General features: G+C 36.3%; 1 protein-coding gene across 1 annotated transcript in view; it reads left to right on the forward strand.

The window, feature by feature from the left end:
* The window catches only part of Nup54 (nuclear pore complex protein Nup54), a 180,668-nt gene that overhangs the window by 105,421 nt on the left and 48,599 nt on the right, over positions 1-26,648 (forward strand). The window contains exons 8-9 of the mRNA XM_090390364.1: positions 9,376-9,524; positions 18,218-18,325. Coding sequence (XP_090246490.1) covers positions 9,376-9,524; positions 18,218-18,325 — 257 coding nt within the window. The remainder of the gene's footprint in view (positions 1-9,375; positions 9,525-18,217; positions 18,326-26,648) is intronic.

Below are 26,648 nucleotides of genomic sequence, written 5' to 3' on the forward strand. Positions count from 1 at the left end.
GATTCCGTCAGTGTCGATCAACTGGTGATATTCTGGCTTATGTTACCCATTTATGGACTAATTCAATGGAAAGGTTCCGTGAAACACAAGTAGTTGCTCTTGACATCTCAAAGTATTTCAATTGTGTTTGGCATAAAGGTCTTCTAAACAACCTTCCATCTTATGGTTTGCCAACTGTTTTTAGTAATTGGTAATCCAGTTTTCTCTCTGATCGCTCACTGAGGGTGATGGTAGATGGCTCTCTGTCTTCTAACTTCTCCACTAATGCCGGTGTCCCCCAAGGTTCAGTTCTTTCCCTCACTCTTTACCTCTTGTATATTAATGACCTTCTTCCATTGACTGGAAATCCTATCCATAGTTTTGCCGATGATAGCACATTGCATTCCACTTTCCTTTTTGAGAAACCTTGTGCTGTTCAATCAGCTTCAACTTCTCGAAAATCTGCTACCAATTCCTTAAATGCCGATCTTCAGGTAATTCTTCAGTGAGGCAAAGACAACTTAGTTGATTTCAACTTTTCTAAAGCTCAGTCTTGTTTTATATCTCGCAAAAAGGATTCTTCTACTCCTATGCTTATCTTTAATGACTCTAGGCAAAATGATATATCTCTTTTGGGGATTACCCTGACTTCTAATCTGTCTTGGCATAAGCACATTACAAATATTGCTTCATCTGCATCTAAAAAACTTGGTTTTCTCTTTTGCTCTCAGCATTACTTTTCTTCCAAACAGTTGCTTACTCTGTATAAATTGCAAATCCGCCCAGCCATTGAATATTGTTCCCACATCTGGGGTGGTGCCCCCAAAACCTCTCTCTCAGGCTTCTTGATTCCATTCAGAAGAGGGCAGTTAGGTTAATTAATGATTCGTCTCTAACAGAGTCTCTCCACTCGCTGTCTCATAGACTTACTGTTAATGCTGCATGCCTCTTCTACAGATACTTCCATGAATTGGCTTCTATAATTCCTGCTCTATCTTTCAAAACAGTCCGAACACGTGCAGCCACCAGCCAACATCCATTTACTGTCCAACTTCAAACTCACAGAACCAACTTTTCATCTTCCTCATTTATTCATTCAACTGCCATTTTCTGGAACAACCTTCCTTCATACGTATTTCCTGAAAATTACAGTCTGCAGAAGTTGAAGTCCAGTGTCAACAAATATCTTCTTTCATCTCCTCATTCTCCAACCAAAGTGAGTACTAAGTACTATAGGTTCTAATACCTCTCGTGTTTGGGGTTTACATAAAATATATATATATATATATATATATATAAATATATATATACACTATGAATCGAAAGGGCTTACCTTTATTTTTGATATAGGAAGCTTCTTTTCCAACTCTCCTTGTCCAACTTGCTAATAATTCATGGTGAAGGCGATATCAATTTTGCAAGACAGTCAAAGTTAGATTTTCGAGGTCTAAACTGGTTAATAATTAAGGATCTATTTTTTCTTTTTGGTTCTGTGGCAGGAATTTTGAGTTAAATTTAGGGGTCTAATAATTGGATATGTGCGGGGGTTATTCTCTACATTCCCCCACCCCATATCCAATTATTAGACCCCTAAATTTAACTCAAAATTTCTGCCACACCACCAAAAAGAAAAAATCGATCCTTAATTATTAGCCAGTTTAGACCTCCAAAATCTAACTTTGACTGTCTTGCAAAATTGATATCGCCTTCCCCATGAATTATTAGCGAGTTGGACAAGGAGAGTTGGAAAAGAAGCTTCCTATATAAAAATAAAGGTAAGCCCTGTTGATTCATAATATAATAGAATATAGGAAATATCAAGCACTTAATAGCTCACTAGTATCAAATATATATATATATATATATATATACACACAACAGTTCACTGGAATATGCAGCTATATAAATTTATATCAGATGTCCTTAATATATATTGTATGCGTGTGTGTGCAGTTAGCATTAGTAGAGGCATATGATGCAAGAAAGCAAAATTATGCAGCATCAGCCAAAAAAAAAAAAGAAAGAAAGCACTTCCACTTCACCCCTCTGTTCGTTGGAAATACCTGTCCAGCTGAGCCTTAAATTTATTTAGGCTATCAACTTCCACAACAAGGGATGGAAGTCTGTTCCACCAACCAACTGGCTAAAGGCAAATTTCCACACATCTATCATACATCTGTCTTTACTCAATCTGAATTTATGCCCTCTTAGGTGATTATTCTGAGCAAGAGGAAGAATCTCATCAGCATTGAGCATGCTCAAACCATTCATGGTTTATACACCTCTATCAGAGCACCTTGCCGGTGCCTAGTCTCCAGATACTGTAATTTGCAAAACTTAAGCCTTTCTTCGTAAGAGCAACCGTTTGTTCCATTCACTAATCTTGTTGCCTTTCTCTGTACTCATTCCAGCAGCTCTACATCCTTCTTGAAATGAGGCCTCCAGACCTGTATACAGTACTCAAGGTGTGGCCTGACCATTGCCTTATACAAGGGAATAATCACCTCCTTATCCCTGCTAGAAAAATCTCTGTATATTATTGACAAGACACCATGAGCTACTCTTGCAGCCTGTCTGCACTGCTCAGAGAACTTCATATCTGCCTGCACAATTACCCCCAGGTCCTTTTCATTCTCTACCACTGTCAGTGTACTACCACAGAGTTGATACATTGCTCTGCGGTTGCTGTTTCCCATATGTAGTCCTTTACGTTTGTCAATGTTGAACTTCATTTGCCACCTCTCAGCCCATCTGCCCAACCTTTCCAAATCCTGTTGCAGCAGCATAGCGTCAGTAGTGTCCTTAACAACCCTGTCAACCTTTGTATCGTCTGCAAACTTGGACATTAAGCTTGATATACCATCATCAATATCATTTATAAATACAGAAAACAATAATGGACCCAACACTGAACCCTGAGGGACTCCACTAATAACATTAGTCCACAATGAGCAGTGTCCATTGATTACCACTCTGTCTTCTCCCACTCAACCATCCCTTTATCTAAAGCAGCAATTTGCCTCCAATGCCACACTGTTCCAATTTGTGCAGCAGTATCAAAAGCCATTCTAAGATCCAAATATATAATATCAAAGTTATTCTGTGCATCCAGTTCTTTTGTGACTGCATCATAGTATCCAATCAAATTGGTCAGGCAAGACTTTCCCTTAACAAAACCATGCTGTGTCCAAGCTATAACTGAAGTCTTGTCTAGATGATCCTGCAGTGCTTCCATTAATTTTCCTGGAACAGAAGTTAAACTCACAGTTCTATAATTACTTGTGTCAGCCTTTGATCCTCCTTTGTGAATTGGGGTCACATTGCACATCTCCAGTCTATGGGTACCTCCCCTGAGTCCAAGGAAGCTCTCATAATTATGGCTAAGGGTTTGCTTACTTCCTTTGCTGTCTCCTTTAATATAACTGGATAGATCCCATCCACCCCAGGCGCCTTTCTTGTGTTTATCTTCAACAATTTCTCCTCCACTTTACTCTCAGTTATTACAAGATTCTCTAGCTTACTGCCTGAGTTGAATACACCTCTGGCATTCCCCTCGCTGAATAACTCCTCAGTTTGAGGACATCTGGTTGACTGGCATTTATTACTGAGCTATAAGCTCAGTAGTGAATGCCTGGGTCATAGGGCATTTGAAGGCCACTTGTCTGGCAGGAATAATTCATCTACATCACTAGATGAACTGTCAACTGGACAAAAAAATTTTTGAATGATTTTCAAAGGCAGTAATGCTGTGTGTACCCATAATGACTGGAAATATTCTCTGCTCTTGGAAATGATGGTTTTATTGCTGTCATTAGAGATGGCTGTAGATTTCATATAATCTAGAGTTTTTTTAATAAGTGGGAGGTATTGGGGATTAACCTGGATGCAGCTCTATTTAACATGTTCACTGCCACTTACATTAGCGAGAGTCCTTTGTGTGATTTCGGGAAGCTACTCTGTGGTGCTAGAACAAGTAGGCAGTGCTTCTTAGTAAATAGATATGTGAAGAATCATCACTCTGACTAATGCCAGCATCTTTTATTTGTAGTGTTCTAACATCAGTAGATACATTTGAACTAGATTCAGAATTCACATCACTTGAATAGAATTCTATTTCACTATTGGATAAAATTAGGAAGAACTCATTCAATGTCATCAGCTTCAACATAATGTCCATCCCTGTTTTTTTTTTTTTTTTGTTTTTTTTTTTTTTCAGTCGTGATGTTCCAGACTTTTATCAGTATAACAAAATTATAACAATTTTATCAGTACGCACACTAAGGATGTTTTGTTTTTCACAAACTCAAGAATTAAATTCAGCAAACATAATCTTCAAAAAATTTTACCTTTTTATATTTTACTAAACTAAATAAAATAACTTCAACATAATCAAAGAAAAAATACTAAACTAGATAAAATAAATTCAACATAAACAAAGAACATATGAAACTGTGAGCCAAGTATACAGTTTTTTTTTTTTTTTTGGTTCTAATAAAAATCCCAGCTGTAATGCACTGGCCCATGGTTCAATCATTGTTCATTTTATGTGCTTTTAATTTTACAGTGCTCACTTATTAACTGCAATTCAGTGGATGCATATTTGTGTTGAGGCGCAAAAGTTGCAGTTTGTTTTGATGTAAGTTTGCATTTAGGCAGTGAATGTGTTAAATGCTAAGGATTATGTCACAGGAAAGCATTTTCATGGCCTAGTTAACATTCCCATATATTAACTAGGCCACTACAAACTATGAATAGGCACAATTTGGCCTTAGTAGCCCTTGTCATTTAACCCAATAATAACAACAACAGCACATGAATTTGTGAATTGGATGCCCATAGTATTTTTCACACATACACCTTATTATACCCATAAGCATATGAACTGGTAGATTGGGCCCCACACCCATAAGTGTGTGTGTGGGGAGGGGGAATAAAATAGCACTTAGCAACCTGCAACCCCCGAATGTGCATAATCTGGCCCGCAGGCAATTTCAAAATATATATAATAAACGGCCGCCGTTTGTTATATATTTTTTTGAATGAATGGAATTTCTGACAAATTTAGAAAATACTCTGCTCATGGCTACAACAAATGTCGATTCACTGATAAAAATAAAGTTTTCTTTTTCCAGTTTTCTCCTTGACTTCTCACTGCTCGTGTTGGTAGATGGCTCTCTAACTTCTCTACTAATGCTGGTTTTCCCAAGATTCAGTTCTATCTCCCACTCTTTTCCTGTTGTATATTAATGACCTTTCATTGACTAGTATTCCTATCCATAGTTTTTCTGATGATAGTATATTGCATTCTACCTTGCCCTGCACAAACAGCTTCATCTTCACGAATGTCCACTGCTAATTCCTTAAATGCTGATTTTCAGGTGTTTTACAATGGGACAATGCTAACATGATTGATTTCAATCATTCTAAAACTCTCCTGTTTATATACCACAAAAAAGATTCTTCTGCATCTGTGATTATCTTCACTGACAGATTTCTAGACAAGATCACATACCCCTATTAGGGATTATCTTAATAATTAATTTCTCTTGTACATCACAAATTTGTTTCCTCTGCATTTAAAAAACTGGGTTTTCACTTTCAGTGTTACTTTTCTTCTGAACAGCTACTCACTCTGTACAAATTTCAAATTCACTGTACCATGGAATATTGTTTTCACATCTGGGGCAGTGTTCCCCATAACCTTTCTTATGCTTCTAGACACCATTCAAAACCGAACAGTTAGGTTAATTATTGATCCATCTCTTACAGTTTCTTTTCACTCTGTCTTTCTAGACCAGCGATGTTCCACAGTGCACTCTTGTGGTTTGCCTCAAATATTATGAAAGTATATTTTAAAAATGAGAAGAAACCCATATGTATAGTGATTTATTACATCCATGATCAATTAATAGCTAGACTTAGGCCCCTAGAGTAACAGTTATTATTGTACACAGCTAGCAAGCAACGTGACAGAGGAGCGTTTGAAACGCATTCAGAACATGCATGCATTTGTAGCTACTTAGGATGCAGGCTGATGATTTACTTATATTAGTCTGAGCCAGACAGCAGAATAGGCTACATGTTCTTCCCAACTGTGTTACGGAATAGGCTACATGTGCTCTGTGACTGCATTAGATGTGCAATTCAATTATGTTCTATGTAAGTGCTTATGTATATGCAATTCAGCTTTTCTATTATTATTTTTTGTGACATATAGCACCCCATAAAAATGGATAAATTTGTTAAGAGGAAACGTAGCATTGACGACTGTGAATCTGAAAGTAAGCTTACTTCAAAAGCAACAAATGTCAGTAAAGTTAAAACACAACCTAATTGCCAATATTGCAGCAGTTATTTAAAGTTTGGTTTTTCTTGGACTGGAAATGAAAATAAGCCTTTTCCACTATGTTGCATGTGGCAAAAAAATGTCGAAGTCATGGTTCCTGAAAAGTTAAAAAGACATTTTACAACTAAACACTCACATCTTCTAGGGAAAGATTCTAATTATTTCAAAAGATTATCAGAGCAGCGATTGAAACAAGCAAACATTTTTAGAAAAAGATTAATAGTTTCTGAAAAGGCTCAAATCGCTTCTTATGAGATATCTGAAATGTTTGCACAAAAAATGAAATCACATACTCTGCTGAGTCAATTATTTTGCTGGCATGTAGAAAGATAGTTAAAACAATGTTAGGAAATGAAGCAGAACAAGAAATAAGCAAAATTCCCCTCTCAAATGATACAATTCGTAGACGAATTACAGAGAACTGTCAGCTGACAGAAGAAAATGTGTGGAATAAACTTCAGAATTCAGATTTTGTTTTGCAAATTGACGACTCTACTGGCATCAGTAACAAAGCACAGCTGCTTGCATTTATCCATTTTATTGATGGAGACCAAATAGTAAATCAGATTTTTTGTTGTAAAGAAATACCTAGTACTACAAGAGGTCAAGACATCTTTAATACTTTAACTGCCTACCTTGGAAAAATGGAAATGTTCTTGGAAGTCATGTGTTGGCATTTGTATGGATGGAGCTCCATCTACGGTAGGCTCTATGAAAGGGTTTACAACGTTCATAAAACAGCAAAATCCCAAGTTATTACAACTCATTGCATTTCTTTTGTCTTCGTTTCAAAAACATTAGGAATTGAATTAAAAAAAGTTTTAAACCAAGTTATCAAAATGGTTAATTTCCATAAAAGCAGACCGTTGAAGACTTGTTTATTTAAGCAAATTTGTATTGATATGGATTCACAGTACAGACGCTTAATTTTACACACAGAAGTGTAAAACTGGAGGGGTGTTTTTTTTTTTTTTTTTTGGCTGATGCTGCCATAAGCTTGCTTTCTTGCATCATATGCCTCTACTAATGCTAAGTGAGATGGCTGTCAAGGGGGGGAAGGTGCTGTGCCACTTCCACGAACTCCGAAATCCAAGATGCTTGCATTTTTTGAGGAAGAAAAACACAAACGTTTTTGCGAATATCTCCGTTGCGAATTTTGGATTTCCAGACTGGAATATTTAACAGAGATATTTATCAATCTTAATAACCTCAATACAAGTATGCAAGGTAAAAATGAAAACTTTCTAACTTCAGGAGATAAGCTAATTGCATTTCAGAAAACAATAGCAATTTGGAGAAACAGAGATAGTAATTTCGAAATGTTTCCTTTGCTACATAAAACCCACATAAAAGAAATGACTGCTATCATGGTTCGGCATTTCACAACACTGGAAGAGAAATTAAACTTTTATTTTCCATCATTAAATGTAGAAGACTATGATTGGGTTCGAAACATTTTCGTAAAAATTCCATCGGATGTTGGTTTGAAATTATCTAAGTAAAAACTGGCTTCTATATCCAGTGATTGCGGCCTAAAAATCAAACATGAAAAGTTGTCTATTGAAAAATTTTGGATTTCAGTTAGAGAAGAATATCCTTCAGTAGCTAAAATAGCCTTGTCCATTTTGATGCAGTTTTCTACATCATACTTGTGTGAATTAGGATTTTCTTCATTAACTAACATTAAATGCAAAAAAAAGCGACTCCAGTGCATTGAAGATGAGGGTATGTTTATCTCATATATGTCCTAACATTGAAAGGGTTGCCAAAAATATCAAGCTCATGTTCACATGACCATGCTTAATTTATTAAACTAAGGTAAGTAATAGTTTTCTATAGTTCAAGTTATTTTTATTCATAGTTTAATGTATTAATATATTTTTAACTCTGTACACAAAGTTTGCCAGAAAATTTTTGTTTTACAGTGCACAGCAAATCAAAGTTTGAGAACCACTGCTCTAGACATTCTGTTTCTGCTGCATTCCTTTTCTCTAGATACTTCCATGGGCCTCTGTTCTTCTGAATTGTCTTCTATAATTACCCCCCTCTCTCTCTCTCTCTCTCTTCTAAACCAGTCCAACCACATTTTGCAACCAGTTAACATCCACTTACTATTCAACTTCGAACTCACATAACCAACTTTTCTGCTTCCTCATTTATCCCTCCAACTTTAGTTTTCTGGAACATTCTCCCTTCACACTTATTTTCTAAGCAATATAATCAACAAAATAGCCTAATGTTAACAAGTATTCTTCTCAACCATCTTCTGTACATGGTACTAAGTACTATAAGTTCTTATACCTTTTGTGTTTCGGGATTTCAAAAAAAAAAAAAAAAAAAAAAAAAAGCCTAGTTTGGATTCTGATTTTTGTGCTAAGATTAGTATCAGTTTAGTGGTTGTAGACTGATAGTCTTAGTTACACCAGCACTGACAGCCTGTGAACCTCTTCTGTCATCAGGAATGGATTAATGATAGACTGCAACTTTCAAGGCCATTGTTAATTCAAAACACTACAGCAGTTGCAGAAAAAAATTTGACTTGTTTTTGTAGCTAATAATGTATGACTTTGTAGTCAAGGATTCCTGCTTGCCAGTCTCATTAAAGTGCAATCATCCCTAAAATTTCTTGGATAGTCTGAAAATTCCATAAGAATAAACTTGTCTAATGGTAATAGGAAGACATTATATGACTTCATTTTGCCCCTGTTATACTGCTGACCCCATCTGGTGTTCTCTACTTCCATTATTAAAATCTTCCTTCCATAAAGGCAAATTTTCATTGCTTGTTTTTCCTCCCTTAAACTGAAAATTAGCTTCAAGATGATTTGCAGTTTATAGTGGAAAACACACAGAATGAGGTCAGTCTTGAGATATCCCACAACTTTTTTGAGGACTGCAATTTGTAAGAAGTTTAGAAAGGAAGTTGGAGCACTTTTTTATTTTGTCTTATTTATTATATTTTTTTAATTAAAAGATAACAGAGCTGCAAAGGCTCAATGCATTCTACGTTATAATTCTTCCTTTTCTTAACTAATTATTTTATTTTTTAGGAATTGATAATCGCTTATGGCAACAAGCTAAACTGGATAATCCTGATCCTGCAAAGCTCATCCCTGTTCCTATGATTGGTTTTAGTGAGCTTCAGAGGCGTCTGAAATGTCAAGAGCAGGAAAATAAACAGCATCAAGAAAGATTGGATGTAATCTTTTTACATTTATTCTAACCTTTTTTAAATGCTTGTTGCCAGTGTATATATTAAACACAATTGCATGTATTTAATAATACAGTAAGAAATTTTATTTTACTTGCAATTTGTTCTGAAAATAAAGTTTTTTTCCCTACCAATATTTATCAGTTGTTTTGCTATATGTTATAACCTTGTCTCTTAGTGAGTGAAGCAGAAATTTTGATGTAGTTAAGTGAATCAGGTGCTAAAGACAGTTTTCAGTGCTTGTTTAATTTTATTATAGAATTGTGTTGCTGTAGTTGCATCATATGAAACTTGTGCAGCTTGTGTTTATAATGGTGTGTTCAATATAAACTTGTTTAATTATGTTTTAATTATTTGTTTTTAATTATGATTATATAAAATAGCTGATATATCATTGCAGTTAGACATGATGTATGAGCTTTTTTTTTTTTAATATAATGTTATTCAATATTTGTTTTCATGCTTAATATTACTCTAACAACTACATAAATATTTGTTTATTTTTCTAAAGTTTTCTTCAAAGCTTAAGTGACAGCCTTGGCCCATCACAAGCTCCCCATTTTAGAAGTTTATGCTGTTACAGATGAATATATTATTCATTAAATTTTTTTTTTAGTTAAACACAAAATTGAAAGATGCTAAAATGGTTTAGGTAATTAATTTAAACAAAAATAAACTGATCTAAAAATATTAATTTTTATCTTAGGGTGCAATATGGATAACTTCCATAAATTCAATGATGTAAGGCCAAACCCATTGTAAATGCAATGAAATTTTCAATGCTGCTAATTTCTTATTGGAAATGGGAAAAGAAAACTTTGAGAGCAACCCTGTTCCGAGCCATAAATGAGTATAGAATGGCAAAAACAAACAGTGCTTTTCTCTGTATCAGATAAAAGAAAAAAAAAATTCTCTTCGTGTAACTTTTTAGAGGTTATAGCATAAGGCATATGATGCATGAAAGCAAGCTTATTTAGCATCAGCCAAAAAAAATAATTTCCATTTCATCCACCTGGTCACCCCAAACGTTTGTGTAGTTAAGCCTTAAATTTATTTAAGCTATCAACTTCCACAACAACAGATGAAAGCTTGTTCCAGCAATCAACAACCCGCTGGTTAAAGGGAAGCTTCAGCACATCTATTCTACAACTGTCTTTCCTCAATTTTAATCTATGCCCCCTCAGGTTCTTAATCTGAGCAAATGGAATTATCCCATCAGCATTGAGCCTGCTCAAACCAGTCAAGGCCCCGTACACCTTAATCAGATCACTTCGCAGGTGCCTAGTCTTCAGATGCTGCTATTTGCAGTACTTAAGCCTTTCTTCGTAAGAGCAACCATTTGTTCTTCTCGCCAATCTCATTGCCTTTCTCTGTACACGTTCCAGCAGCTCTACTTCCTTCCTAAAATGAGGCCTCCAGACCTGTATGCAGTACTCAAGGTGTGGCCTGACCATTGCCTTTATACAAAGGGATAATCACCTCTTTGTCTCTGCTTGAAAAATTCCTATATATCATTGACAAAACTCCATGACCTGCTCTGGCAGCCCATCTACACTGCTCAGAGAACTTCATATGACTGCACAATTACCCCCAGGTATTTTTCATTCTCCACCTCCGAGTGTAGTAATGCACAGCTGGCATGTTTCTCATTCATACGTTTATTGAAATAAATAAAAATGAAACTTCAAAAAAAAAAAAAAAAAACTTTAATAATCCAACTTTAATAAATGTATATAGTCTGAAGCTGTTGCTTACCAAATGCTCTTGACAAAATTGTCATTTCTAACAATGGATAATAAATTATATAAAACGTAATAAAGATCATTAAATTAGTTGCTTTTAGCTTTAGAATACTTGCATTGTTTTCTTCTTCTTGAGATGTGCTTCAGCTTCTGCAATAGTCCAGTAAACCGTTGATCTAACACACTTCAGAAATAACAGCATCATCCAGCCACTCTTTTCATCTGCATGGGACACCTGCTGACATAAATGCTTCAGTCTGGTGGTATTTACCATCAATTAAAATATTTCCACAGGGAAGCAAGTTTAAGTTTCAGCTAACAAGATGGGTGGCCTTTCTTTTGTATCAGATAATCATATAAGAATGAAGCAGTTTGTTTTTCTTTTATGACAATTGAAGTAATTTGTTGAAATACTGTTCCTAAGTAATTTTCACAGTTTCTATGAAGAAAGTGGTATACAGTAAAATGCAGGTATAACAAATGGCAGAGTAAATAACAAAATTGTACAGGCCCTGAATAAAGAAGGAAATATATTTGCACTAAATTCCCATTTCTTATGTATGGAAAAATCAAAGCAGGTATATTTGTTGAACCTCAAATCCCACATGCTGCTGCTGGACTTTGTATTTGAAGAATCATTGAACTGACTTCAAAAAAGTAGTATTCAATTTTTTGGGAAACAATAATATGCAGATTATGAGACAATTGTGAGTGAATGTGGAGAAGTTCAGAAAACAAGGCAGCAACACTGACATGTCCCACAAGCATGCATGCACTCATGCAAACTTCCAAAACATATGAAGCTTAGGCAGTAAACTTCACCATTTGCAATCTTTGTTATTCCTTCAAAATGTCCATTATATGTGCTCAGTCAGCGTGGCTCTCGGTCCCTGAACATTTTAGATATTCTGATTCAAACTACACTGTACTGGTGCAACTCTAATAGTAGAGAATGATATGCAAGAACTCTGAGAGGTGGTGATGGTGTGTCATAATATTTTATCTTAATAATCCTCCCTGCAATATCTACAGCTCAGCTGATATCTTTGAAGGAGTGTGTACCACATTTGTTTGTAAATTCTGCTCTAAATTTTCAGATTGCATTGTAATCCAATTGCATTACCTTCTGAACATAATGTCAGCAAATAGAATTCCAAACATGAATTTGTTTTCACCTGAAGCACTCCATTCTAACATTAGTTGCTTGTGATTTTAACATGCAACAACTAAAATATGAATATTTTGGTTGAAAATATATTTTATATTATATTAAATCCAAGTAGTGTGTATGCAGGGAGCATACACACTACTCGGACTCCCTCCAGTCACTATCTGGCAGAGTAGAGGTAGCAAGATTATACAGTAGCTGATCCGGAAGCCTCCTAGAGAGTTACCAATAGGTTTGATCCGGTGTACTAACTAGCGGCCAGGCAGTACTAGGTGGTAGATGACTCTCATCAACCGGTGCAATACCACCACTTTGCTTATTGGAGGCTTGAAGTGGTGGAACCCATGTTTAGTCTCTAGAGCTAAGTTCCGGTCAACCCTTCCCCTTCTCTTCCATCATGCAGTATGATTGATGACTTTTGAGGTTATGATGAACATCGTGGTGAGATCCATTATTCCTTACCTTTCGAGGGTACATTTCGACAGAAAAGCATTATGGATTCCCATAATGTTTTTTATACAATGTCCATGTCTAAAATATGAAGTGAAATCAAACCTGGATATGCCACTTCACTTCAGCCTGAGAAATGAGCCAGTGTCACCTACCACAGGCCAACAACAACTCAGCCTTCTGCTCACAACCCTTATAACCTCCAACTTTACTCCACAAACCTTCAAATTCACCTCTGACCACTCTCCACTTAGCTATGAATTTCAGATCCCCTCCATAAAACTTGTAAAAATTAAGAAACTAAGTTTTTTTTTTCAGTCAAGTTTGTAAATAGGGATCTTGTACTTGACCATCCTACAAAAGTTAATTGGAACAGCATGTTTTCACTCAATATTGAGCAAGCTACATTTGCACAAACAAATGAGCTTACAAAAATTGCTCTTGGAGGTGCTGCAAAAAATATCAAGCTCTCATCAAGGACAAATCAAACTCAATCAAAGAAAATAAATCATTCTGTAAATGGCAAAACTTTTGATCTCATTCAAACTGCAATACCTTTTTTAAAAAGATGGGGATCCTCTCCTCGCAAAATTCTTTGCGAGGAGAGGATCCCCATCTATGTCCTACCTGTCACACACAACAAACAGTGGAATATGTACTAATTACTTGTCCAGCTTTTGCAGCTGAGCGCTGAAACTGCTTCAGAGTTGATTACCAAACGTCACTTCCTCACTCTCTAAACCATATTGGAAGATAGGAAAAATATAGTAGATGTTTTTCAGTTCCCCAAGGAAATAAATTACTATAATCAAATATGAAACTAGATATTATCTCTGCAGCAAGCTGCAGTCATTCCGTGACTCTTGAAACTATTCACAGCAAAATGCAAATAAGAACAAAACTGCCGTATAAAACTTTCCAGGCACATCTTAGCCACAGTAGCTCTTGTGCTAAGAATTCTTAAATCAATCAAATTATCATTTCAGCAGAGACCTGCCTGTTTTTCTTTCTGAAGACGTGTGAGCAAGGGAAGAATCATTCATGCTGAGACCTTATTCATATTCAAATCATTATGAATTATGCCTCTCCACTGATCCATAACTTTCCCATTCTCAGCAACTATCTGTTTAATTGTTATCCGGCAGTCATTGATAATTAGCTATTCAGTTTTCTCCATAAATTCAGTGTGAGATGTGGATAGCCACCTACTTCTTTCCTCATCATGGATGCTCTCCTAACTGCAGTCGAACTGTCTCCACCAAAGTTCGTCATACGATGGACAGAGATTCCTGTACACTGTAGACATCTCTTCATGGATAGTCTCCTTGGCTATTTGCCTTGCAAAAACAGGTCAGAGCTGAATGTTGTGACACTCTGACACACATTCAGTTCTGGTAACAAGTGGAGAAATTTGTTACCAGGTCACCGTCTTACTATGTTGAACAGAGTTGGAACAATGAAACTTCTGGCATAATTTCTAGCTAAACAAGAAATACAGTCAATAAAACATAACATCCACAGAATATGCAGAAGAAATTCGGGGGATAAACTTTTTGAAGGCACCCCCACCTTTATCTGTCTGATCTGTTATACCATGTTTCAGAAAGTTCAAATTTGGTCAATTGTTAATACTACCTGATGCCAGAAATGTTTTGGTCAGTTGTGCACTATCTATGTTGTGGCAACACTATAGGAAGCAGTCCTTGTTACTGTAAGGCATTGTTAGTGGAAATGTTTCCTCATCCATGTCTTAAAGTGAGGGCCATACTTGACTGGTTTATGGACAATAATGTTGAAAACGTGGATTGCCTGGCTCCATAGTCTAAATCTCAATCCCAGTGATTACATGTGAAACAGACTGAAACACGAGATTAGGCTGCAATCTTTTTCCAAACCAGCTGCGGTAGCAGCAGCAGGAATGGAGATGAATCCTGGCCAGCACCTACTGAAGGTTGATAAAATGTGTGCACAGAATGGTTGAGGCTGTTATATAGGCCATGGGCATCTCTACTATGTATTAGGTTTTTGAATTAAATGCCCCCGATGGTATTCTCCACCTTGTCGTGGTGGGGGGCTTGCGTGTCCCGATGACCCGGGGCGCTAGGCGGCGGTAGCTTAGCTACTGGTAGGGCCTCCCAAGCCGGACAGGTCAAAGGGTAGGTGCCAGACTAAGAGAGATACCCCGGCCCTCCAGGTTGGGGGTTGCTGCAATGGGCTAGCTCCTCGTTCAGTGTAAAAAATACACAAATGCTAAACGACCTACAAGTGAAAATGAAAATGGACTGCACTTTCGGAAAACAGCTCGGCAAACGGAAAAGGACTATGATTTTGGGATACTGGAATATTCAAGGCCTTTCAACTTAAAGAAACTTTCTTTCAGATGAACTGCAAAAATTCAAGTTAGACATCGTCGTGTTATCAGAGACAAAGAAAAAGGGATGTGGAGAGGAAATAATGGGAGAATATTACCATTTTTGGAGTGGAGTTGATAAGAGTGAAAGAGCAAGAGCAGGAGTTTCTATTGCTGTTAAAAAGAAATTGAGACACAACATCAAAAAACTGGCAATTTATTAATGAAAGAATGATCTCATTGGAACTGAAAATGTACGGGAGAGAAATATGTATTTTGGGAATATATGCCCCGACTAATGACACCGCCGATACCTTGAAGGATGAATTTTTGGTGGATCTGAGAGAACTAATAGAAAAAATTCCTAAGAACAAAGATATTTCTAATGGGAGATTTCAAAGCAAAGGTAGGAACTGAACAAAATAGCAAAGTTATTGGAAGATTTGGAGAGAAAGAGAGGAATGACAACAGAGATTGACTATGCAATCTTTGTGAACAGTTCGACTTGAGAATAAACAAAACATTTTTCCAACACAAGGATATCCATAAATATACTTGGTCACAGGAGACAAAACAAATTAGATCAGTTATAGATTACATTATTTCAAAACATTCTGGGACATATGTATTGAAAGATGTCAGAGTTTATAGAGGAGTTGAATGTGGATCTGACCATTTTCTTGTTAAAACAACACTGAAGTGGAACTGGATAAAGAAAATATGTGTGGACAACCAACAATGCAGGGAAGGAGAAATGCTACAAGTGGATCGATTTAACATTGACCTACTCCAGGACGACAGCATTAGAAACAACTTCACCCAGAGACTGGATGCTGCAATTAACACAGAGATAAAAGGTAATACTGAAGAAATCTACGAATATTTAAAAAATACTGTTAAAAAAATAGCTCATGAAATCCTAGGCAAAAAGAAGAGCCAAGGACTAAAAAAGACCTGGATTACAGAGAAAGTAAGAGCAGCTATAGAGAAAAAGAAACTTGCATATCAGAAATGGCTGGGTGATAGGAATGATGCATATAGGAACATTTATGTTGAAAAAAAGAAAATAGCCAATCGGTTGGTAGTAGAAGCGAAAAATGAAGAATGGGAAAGGAAATGCGCAACTATTAATAGCAAATTGGGCTTCAAGCAATCAGCGGAATCATGGAAGGTCCTTAAAGACTTGAGAAAACAGAATAAACACAATGCTGGTTTGCAATTAATACCTTTGAAAGACTGGGCGGAGTACTATGAAGGACTTTTAAAAGAAGACCGGGAAGAGTTCAAGACGATGGAGGATTTTGGTGTAGAAGACTCGGGCTTAAAAGTTTCTGTTAGGGAAGTGGAACTCCTGTTGAAGGAAGGAATGACAAATCATCTGGACCTGGAGGAGTTTACATGGAACTTCTGAAATATGGAGGAAGAGGAGTGGCTGTTCTGATACAAAAACTGTTAAATAGTATACTGAGAAGAGAAGAAATAACAGGATATATAACATCAATTTATAAGAAGGGCGATCGGAAAAGCTGTTCAAATTACAGAGGAATGTGCTTTCTGAACCCGCTGTTAAAGATCCTTGGAAAATGGATCAGGAACCATTTAGAAGCCCGAATCGAGGTATCAGAAGAACAAAGTGGTTTTTCAGCTGGGAGGTCATGTATAGATCATATCTCAACAGTACGACAGATCCTTGAAAAAGGCATATGACAGTGTTCCAAGAAAACTCTTATGGGAAGCACTGAAAGAGGCAAATATTGATGGACAACTGATTAACATTATTAAGGCAATTTACAGGAATAATAGATGCAGAATTAAAGTGGAATCAGCTTTGTCACCTGAATTCCACACTTCAAAAGGCTTATTACAAGGTTGTTGCATGTCACTAACACTTTTCAAAATTTATATCGACATCTGCCTAAGATCCTGGTCAAAAAAAATGTAATAAAATGGGATTGCCGATTAATAAGAACACCTATATTCACAATTTACTTTTCGCAGATGATCAGGTGGTGATAGCACAAGACTTAGAAGATGCAAATTATGCATGTCGTCAATTGTTTGAGGAATATAAACAATGGGGTCTAAAAATCAATTTTAGCAAGACAAATGTTGTCTTCAGGGCCAGGACACGTTCTAAATATTGAAGGTTTTAAAATCAAACAAGTTGATAAATTCAAACATTTGGGATCAACCTTACAAAGTGATGGATCATCCCAAGCAGAGATCAATAAGAGAATTACAGACGGCAGAAAGGCTATCGGCATGTTAAACTCTGTTCTGTGGAGCAAAAATATCCTAAATAAAACAAAGAAACTTATATTTCAAATGATTGTACAAAGTCTTCTATTGTATGGAGTGGAAACCTGGACATTGAATAGGTGAGCGGAAAACAAATTGCTCTCCACAGAAATGGATTTTTGGAGACGCTCAGCAGGAACTTCTAGAAGAGACAGAAAACGGAATGAAGACATAAGGGAAAAAATGGAAGTGAAAAAGACTATTATTGACACCATCAAAGAAAAGCGTCTAACATGGTATGGACATGTAAAACGGATGCAAGAAAACAGATATCCAAAGGCTATCCTAGAAGGACATGGATGGATGGAGTACGGGAGTGCATGACAGCCCGAGGCTTAACCGACCAAGACATCTTGAACCACACTTTATGGCAGGAAAAAATTCCTAACAAAAAATAACTTGTAGGCTGAGGAAACCCATTGTAAATGGAAACACTCCTCTTGAAGAAGAAGAATTAAATGCTCTTTGTGAAACTACTTGTGCATGCCCCAATAACTTTTGGTCATACAATTTATATTATGTATAAACTTAATCCTATGTAAAATCTTAAATTTTTTGTTTTCACTGGAATCACATGCAAAAGTTATTTTTTGTGTTTCATTTGTTTATGCATTATTTTTGCTCTCCCTTTCTACTCTGGATTTTACAGTGTATTCTCTTCATGTGTGTATAGATTATAGCAGAAGATATTGGAGAATTGCAGAAAATGCATGCAACTACAGTTGCAAAGATAGCAGAACACAAGCGAAGGCATTTAGAATTAGGTCACAGAGTGCTAAAGGTGAGTATTTACTTGAATGTTAAGTGAAGTGCTACAGCTTAGAAAGTTACTCTAGCTTAAATTTTTGTTATAATAGAAATTTGTTATCATTTAGCCACTTTTTCCTTCCAAATGGAGTGACCACTCTGCTTGTATTTTTAATAACTCATGCATTTGGTTTCACTTTGTAGTCACATTAAAGATAGTTTACATCCTGATATGTACCGTATGTTGCTAAACAATGTTGAAATTATTTCCTAAATCTGGTTAACGAGTGACTGTTAAAATAGCTTACCAGGTGGATTAAACATGATTTTCCTATTACAAAACTATGCCTTGTTTCCTTCAGAATTCCATCTTTATCTAAATCATCTTGTACTTCACTCTTGATTATTGCCTCCCTTGTTTTTCCTGCTACTGAAATCAGACTGGTTGTAGTTATGCACTTCACTCTTCGAACTGCCTTTATTGGTGATACATTGGCACTTCTCCAGTCTAGTGGGGATCTCTCCCCCAATTCCTGAGTCCATGATGTTTTCATAAGAGTGTATCAAACCTCAACGGTTCGATACACTCTTACCACCTCCCTCAAAATTACTGAATAACACCATCAATTCCAAGAATTTTACTTACCTTTAGTCTCAAAAGTTTTTATAATAAATAATCTGAAATTTTAATATCACTAATTTTCTACTTCCCAACTTCAGTTGTATCATTCCTCCACACCGCAAAAGGATTTGATTTTCTTCTGCAAATATTGATGTGAAGTACCTGCTAAAGTCATATGCAACATCATCTGGATTATCTAAGACTTTCCTATACCAATCAAGTCAGACCCTTACTCAGTGGTCTGATTTGAATCACTCGTTTCTTGCATTTGTATACATTAAAACCATTTTCTCCCTGCCTTTACCAGCCTATTGTTTTCTGTAATACTATTACAGTGCATAGCTGTTATAGGCTTCAGTACTCTAGCTCTTATGATTTCCTCTGTTTACCATTTTGAAATATAGATTAAAACCCCTGTACTGTTCGTGATCTTTCAATAATAATATGGTGGTCTTGGTCTTGCCGCTCATTTGAGAGGATTTGGATTCATAAATCCATAAATGCATACTTTTGTAGAAAAGATACACACATGTTGTGTTTTAGTCCTGTATTGGAGCGTAGATCACTGTTTGGAACTAAAAAATAATAAATTGTTTTAATTATCACAGAACCAGTGTTCTCTTTTAAGTGAACAATGCCTTATATTTTCCTTGTATCATTGAGTTTTGCACTTCCCCTCAACAAGGTAAATGCAACTAGCCAACATTATAAAGTTTGAATTTTGAGTTATTTAAAATTATAAAGCATGCAAGTGGATACTCTATGATTTTCTAAAAATTAAGATCCAGCTAAATATCAGATGTTGTGCAACATAGTAATCTCAACTCAGATATTTTTACTGCACACCACTTAATTCAAAGTGAATGCTGAGTGACAAAAATAGTACAGTTATTTATTGAAATAGGGATGTTACATGGGTATTCATTGTAAATTAAGTTGATGGAACACTGATATAGTGTTGATAATTTTATTGTAAATATTTGTAGGGATTATAAAGCAATCATTACAATAAAAGTAAAGTACTTAGAACATATGAGTGGTATTTGGGTGCTACACACTTGATGCAGCATTCCATCTTTTTCTAGATCCCTTATATGGAACCAATTGTTCTGATTGTTTAAACATTTCCTCACAGCATGAATAGATCATTATTTATCCCTGAATGTTACTCTTTCATATTTTTGCTGGACAGGTAACAGGAATCTGAAAGGACCTTGTCTGGTGGTGGGGGGAGTGTTTGTGTGTGTGTGAGAGAGAGACAACAGTGTTACCCAAATATTTGATTGTTTGTATGATTATTTGAGCCCTCTGACTTGGAGCATTGTCATAGAGGAAGGGATCCTTTGGAGGATTCTTCATGACATTTGGTATTTAATTTCTTATATTTCCTTTGCAGGGAAGAATAATATTTGCCTATAATAGAATAGTATTCATATGGCAACATGACACTAGGAAGTAAAATTATACAGTACCAGCAAAAAAAAAAAAAAATTAAAAAGCTTTTTGTTTGTCTATTCCACTCCAACAATAATTTATCCAAATCTTTAAATTTATTCAAATTATCCACTTTCACAACAATATGTGAAGTACATTCTCCAACAATCAGTTATTCTTTGGCTGATTATAAAGTTTCTGTGTGTGTGTGTGTGTGTGTATATATATATATATATCATCGTCATCAGCCATTTTCAATCCACTGCAGGATGAAGGCCCCTCCAGTAACTTTCCAGTTCCTTCTGTTTTGTGCAATGGCCATCTATTTACTACTACCCACAATCTCATGAATTTCATCTATCCATCTCCGCCGTTGTCTTCCAGGTTTTTCTTCTAGCTCTGCTTGGGTACCATTCTGTTATTTTCTTAGTCCATCTGTCATCATGTCTTCGAGCTATGTGTCCTGTCCAGGACCATTTTAGTTCTTTAGTTTTGATAATAATGTCCTTTACTTGAGTTTGCTGTCTAATCCATGTGTTTCTCTTCTTATGTAACAGTCTGATTCCCAATATAATTCGTTCCATTCTTCGCTGTGTAGTTCTCAGCTTCTCTTCCATTCTTCTGGTGAGTGCCCAAGTTTCACTTCCATAAGTCATGAGCTGACCGGGCTAGTCGGGTGGGTAAAGTGCCTTCCTGGCAACCCAAAGGTCGCGGGTTTGAATCCCGCCTCAGGCTTGGATCAGAGTATAAAATGCAAAAACCTTGGGAGGTGCAATACGGCCACAGAAGTCGATGCACTAACAAAAAAAAAAAAAAAAACATAAGTCATGGTGGGGAGTGTACATTGGTTCATTATTTTACATTTCAAACAAACTGGGATATTCCTCTTCACTATGTGACTATATTTCCTGAATGCTATCCATCCAAAATATATTCTTCTCTTGACTTCCAGCCATTTATCATTATTACAGCTAATAACTTGTCCCAGATGAGTATATGACTCCACCTTTTCAATTACTGCTCCTTTTATCATTATGTCCCTTTCTGTGGCATACTTATTCATCATTACTTTTGTTTTAGCCATATTCATCTTTATTTCAAAATCCTTACTAACTGTGCATAACTGATTAAGATTTTCTTCTAATTCTTTGGGATCGTGGCTTATCAATGGAATCTGCAAATTGTAAATGGTTTAGGTACTCTCCATTCACATTGACTCCTTTCTGCGACCAGTCTAATCTTCTGAAATCTTCCTCAAGGGCAGCCAGCATTAACAGCTTCGGAGATATTGTGTCTCCTTGTTGAACTCCTTTCTCGATTTTAAATTTCCTACTGTCTTTGTCTAGTCTAATAAAGGAGGTAGCGTTCTCATATATTTTCTTCAAAATCATAATATATGGGGTATCTATGCCTTGTCTTTCCAGTGCCCGAAACATTGCCTTATGCTGTATGGAGTCAAATGCCTTTTCATAATCCACAAATGCCAGGCATAATGGTGTTTTGTATTCATTTGCTTTCTCCATTAGCTGTGATATTACGTGAAGGTGGTCTATAGCTGAGAATCCTGTCCTAAAGCCAGCTTGCTCTTTCAGTTGATTCTCATCAAGTATTCTTTCTAATCTGTTAGTAATGCCCTTGTGAACAACTTGTAGATGTGGGATAACAAACTAATTGGTCTATAATTTCCAATTTCTGATTTGTCTCCTTTCTTATGCAGCAAAACTATGATTGCATTATTCCACTGCTTAGGCGTCACACCTTGTCTAATGCACTTTGTGAAGAGCCTTGCCAGTTTTTGTGTTATGTCTCTTCCTCCCAATTTTAACAACTCTACAGTAACTTCATTTTCCCCCCGGGGCTTTCTGATTCTTCATTTTCTTCAATGCATGGTCTACCTCATCAGGAAGAATATCGGGCATGTCATATGTGTTGCTGATTTGCGATCGATCTTCCCCACTGCTGGCATCATTCCCTCGCTCCTTGTATAATTCTCTATAGTAGTCTTCTGCTATTTGAATTATGCCTTCTCTGCTATTTATAAGTACACCATCACTATTCTTCAGTTTCAGTATCATTTGTCTTTGTGTATTACTGCTCATGGCTGCTGATTTAAGTCCTTTTGTTTTCCCTTAATGCTTGTTCTACTTTTCTTATGTTAAATCTTATGTCCTCTCTGAGTCTCTTTCTAATGGCTTTGCATAACTCAGTATACTCAATTTTCTCATTGTCAGTGTTTATCTTGCTCTTCATTTGTCACCTTCGGTTCATCATAAGTGTTTCTTGACTAATTTTTTCTTCTTTGGATTTCTTTTTCCCTATAGGTTTCTTTGGCTTTATCACTTTCAGAAAGTTGTAATATTCCTTGTCGATATCTTTGTCCTGAGCAGTCTGCAGAAGCTCGAACTTGTTCTTAAGTTCCAGTACATACTGCTTTTTCTCCTCTTCTGTTATCTCAAAGACCTTTGTATTATTTACTCGAGTCAGTTTTTTACTTTCTTTTCTTGCATCTATATCAAGTGTGCACTTACCATTCTGTGATCACTTTCAACATTTACCTTGTTCAGGACAGTAACATCATTCACAATATATCTTCTGTTAGTGAAGATGAAGTTGATTTAATTAGTTGTTAATCCATTTGGGCTCTTCCGTGTCCACTTTCTGTTCACCCTTTTCTTGAAAAAAGTGTTCATTACTGAGAATCCTTGAGATTCTGCAAATTCCACAAGTCTTTCACCAATTCCAAAATTTACCAGTTCCCTTTCTGTGCTATTTTGTCTTTTTCCAACCATAGCCCCATAATAATAGTGTAATGGGTTTTCTGCTCATCTAGAAGACTCAATTTCGGTGTACATTTCTTCAACCTCTTCATCATCATGATTCGATGTTAAATCATAAATTGCATAAATCATTATGCCCATTATAACCATAAATCATGGTTATAATGCATAAATCATTATAACCTTTAACTTGTACCTCTTAGAAATCTTGAGTATTACTCTTGACACCCTTGGTGTGATGTACATTTTGAATTCCAAAATGTTGTTTTTTAAATCTTTATGTACCAGAAACCCAACTCCACCTTCACTCCTTTCACTGTTTCCATTGGTGTACAGTAGATTTCCACTTGATAAACTTTATAAGTGATTCATTTCTTCTTGTTTCAGCCAAACCGATGATATTCCAATTCACGTTTTCTAATTCCTTTTCCAGCTTTAATATCCTGTCTTCACTGATGAGCGATCTTACACTCATCGGTGAACGCCAAGCAACAGGCCAAGTTCAATTTCCGTGCATGGCAGCCTGGTTGTACCCAGAGATTCTTAGCTCCCTCTGCTTCCACTCTGATCCTCTCGCTGCATATATATATATTCTGCAGCCATCCTTTTTAAATTTATGTTGCTTTGTCTGCGTCATCTGAGAAAGGGTAAAAATGCTATCAGCATATAACACTATTTAAACTTTTTATATTTCAGTTAGGCCACCACACAGATGCCCAGTTTCCAGAGATTGCAATTTATCCTTTGGAGAGTAAATTTCAGTTTGATTTACTCTTTTGAGAGTAATCTTCTGATATCACCCTTTGTCCCAAAACTCAATGTCATCACCTTGATAGTAGATGGTGCCCTTTGAATTTTCTTGTGACATAGCAATCCTTCACAATGCCGCATTCACTGTTGCTTGTTACCTACATCATAGGAATGATTCTAAGTTCCATCCATAGCTGCCAGTTTGCTGACAAACTTGTTTTTACACTGACTAAATTTTAAAAGAATTATCTTAACAGAATTGACAATTTTCTTCTATGATCACCTGTCCAACACTGCTTCTCAAGTCTGGACATTTTCTAGCATATCTGCCTTCATTGGTATGGTGAAGTGTTTCACTTAACAATTACAAAATACAGTCTAGTTATGAAAGTGGATGTGGAGTAGCACCCTATCATCACCTTGATACACAGTTCTTTTAAATTAAGGCAGACTTCTGGGTCACAAATAAACTACTCTTTAGTTATTGTTTTTTTTTTTTTTTTTTTTTCCCTTTTGTTTGCTTTAAAAAGGTCCTTTTTCAAGATCTTGTATATTTGTATATCTCAGGATGCCACTCTTCCACTGCATTCTTCTATGGGTGAATATGGTTTGGCTAATCTTGGCAGTAGTTTCTACCTTTATTTTTTTATCTATTTTATTTTTATAAATAATTAACATATTTTTCCACACTTTGGTATCAGTGCCTTCAAGGATTGAGTTAACAAAGGGTCATTACTTTTCATCGTTCTTTGTTCTATTCTTTAGGCTTTGAGCATAGCATTGGCATTATTACTAGAAATCAGAGATTGTGCACTGAAAATGGGCAAAATATTTGAAAACCACACACACAAAATGTTATTATATGCAATAAAATTTTTATATTTATTATCATAATTGAGTGACAATTTGCATTCAGTATTTCAACTTTTCATTAACTGTTTTTTTTACAAAAGTAAAAAGCTGTTAATGAAAAGTTTTAGAATAAGCATTTTAAACTCCCAAGTGAAATAACCTTTGTTATATATTTTTCAATGGGGTCATTGAAAACCAGGTTCAGTTTTCTTTTATATGAAAAAATGTTTGTTTTCTTTAATATTAAAATATATGATGCAACTTGGAGATTCAGAATTTGCAATTTTACAACTATGAAGATGTTTACAACTTTGGTCTTTGGAGACACATTGCCATTTTTATTAAAAACTTCCTTTCAAATTGATCATTCCAAATTTGTGTAGGATCCACTCTCCCCAGCCATTTTGACAATAGGAGGGAGTTCCTCGGCACCTCCGTAGCCAGGTGGGCAGGAGCAGCAGTGCATAGCACACGCTTCTTGATTAGACCGGGGTTCGAGCCTGTGACCACCAAATACGGAGGATGCAGAAAGGTCAGGGAATGACCACCGCATATCCCCGGAGCAATATGGCCTTAGTTGCTAATGCTCCTAAAAACCAAATGACAAATGAGGGAGTTCCTCAGGGATCAGTTCTAATTGTAGTGCTTTTTCTATCAAAGTTATTTCTGTTATTGAACAGCTTCCTCCAACTTTAAACAGTGCCTGCTTCGTCGATGACTTTAGCATCTTTTCACAGTTGTGCAGCATGAAGGTTATTAAAAGGCAGTGGCTAATGGATTCAGACTTTCATTCCAGAAGCCCATTTGCATCCACTTTTGACAGCAGCAGAACCTTTACCCTGAGCTGAACTAAAGCTTGGACAAAACACAATTCCAGTAGCACCTGAAATAAAATTCTTGAGACTTATATTCAATAAAAAGTTTTTACAACAAAAATAATCAAATTAAAAATAATAAAATAATAATTAATAAAAAATAATTTTGCAACACATCTGTCAACCTTGAACAAAGTGCCTTTACTTGTTCCGTAGCCGAGTGGTCAGGAGCGGTAGTGCAGTGGTACACGCTCTTTGAATAGACCGGAGTTCAAGCCCCTGACTGCTAAATACGGTTGATCTGCCAATCCGCACTGGACCAGCGTGGCAGATTATGGTCCATTTCCCTCAGCATGAATTGTTGAGGAGGCTTCCATCCTGCAGTGGGTTGATAATGGCTGTGATTTATTTTTATTTATTTATCCTCTAATAAGTCGAATGCAGATCATTGTACACTACTTCAACCTTATCGTGCATTTGTGCACTCTGAATTAGATTGAGTCACAAGCATATGTATCAGCTAGAAACAGGATAGTGCAATGGCTTCACCCAGTCCACCCTCAGGTCATTCTTATTGATACTGGAGCATTCTGAACATTCTTAGTGATACTGGAGTGTTCTCCAGAGTCTTTGCAAAAGCAACCAAACCATCCTTGTTTCTTCAATGAAAGGAACTGTCATTGCAGTAAGCCTTTACTGCAATGACAGTTTAAACTAAAATCCTTGTCAGACCATCCCCCACGAGCATCCATTTTTTAACCACATTGGAAAAACCTCTATAACAGCAACAAGACCGACAGTAGTCTCTTTGGTATTTGTATCCAAGATTTACCAAGAGAATTTAACATCACAATAGATCATGTGACCAAGTCATCAAGACAATCGCCACCACCCTGGCATGCTCGAATACTGTCATGCAACTTCTCTGTTAAAAACTTGGGAAGGACTGCCACCACCCCAAAATCAATCTACCAGTGACTCTATGTTGCCCACTGAGCCAAATACCCTGCCTTTGTGCCTGTCCTCACTGATGGTTCAAGGTCAAAGTCATTTGTCAGCTCTGCTGCCATATTCGCAGATAACACTATACCTGAGAAGATTCCGGAC

This window comes from Mastigoproctus giganteus, chromosome 2, assembly GCF_048544385.1.
Source record: "Mastigoproctus giganteus isolate SK-2022 chromosome 2, ASM4854438v1, whole genome shotgun sequence".
Lineage (NCBI taxonomy): Eukaryota > Metazoa > Arthropoda > Arachnida > Uropygi > Thelyphonidae > Mastigoproctus > Mastigoproctus giganteus.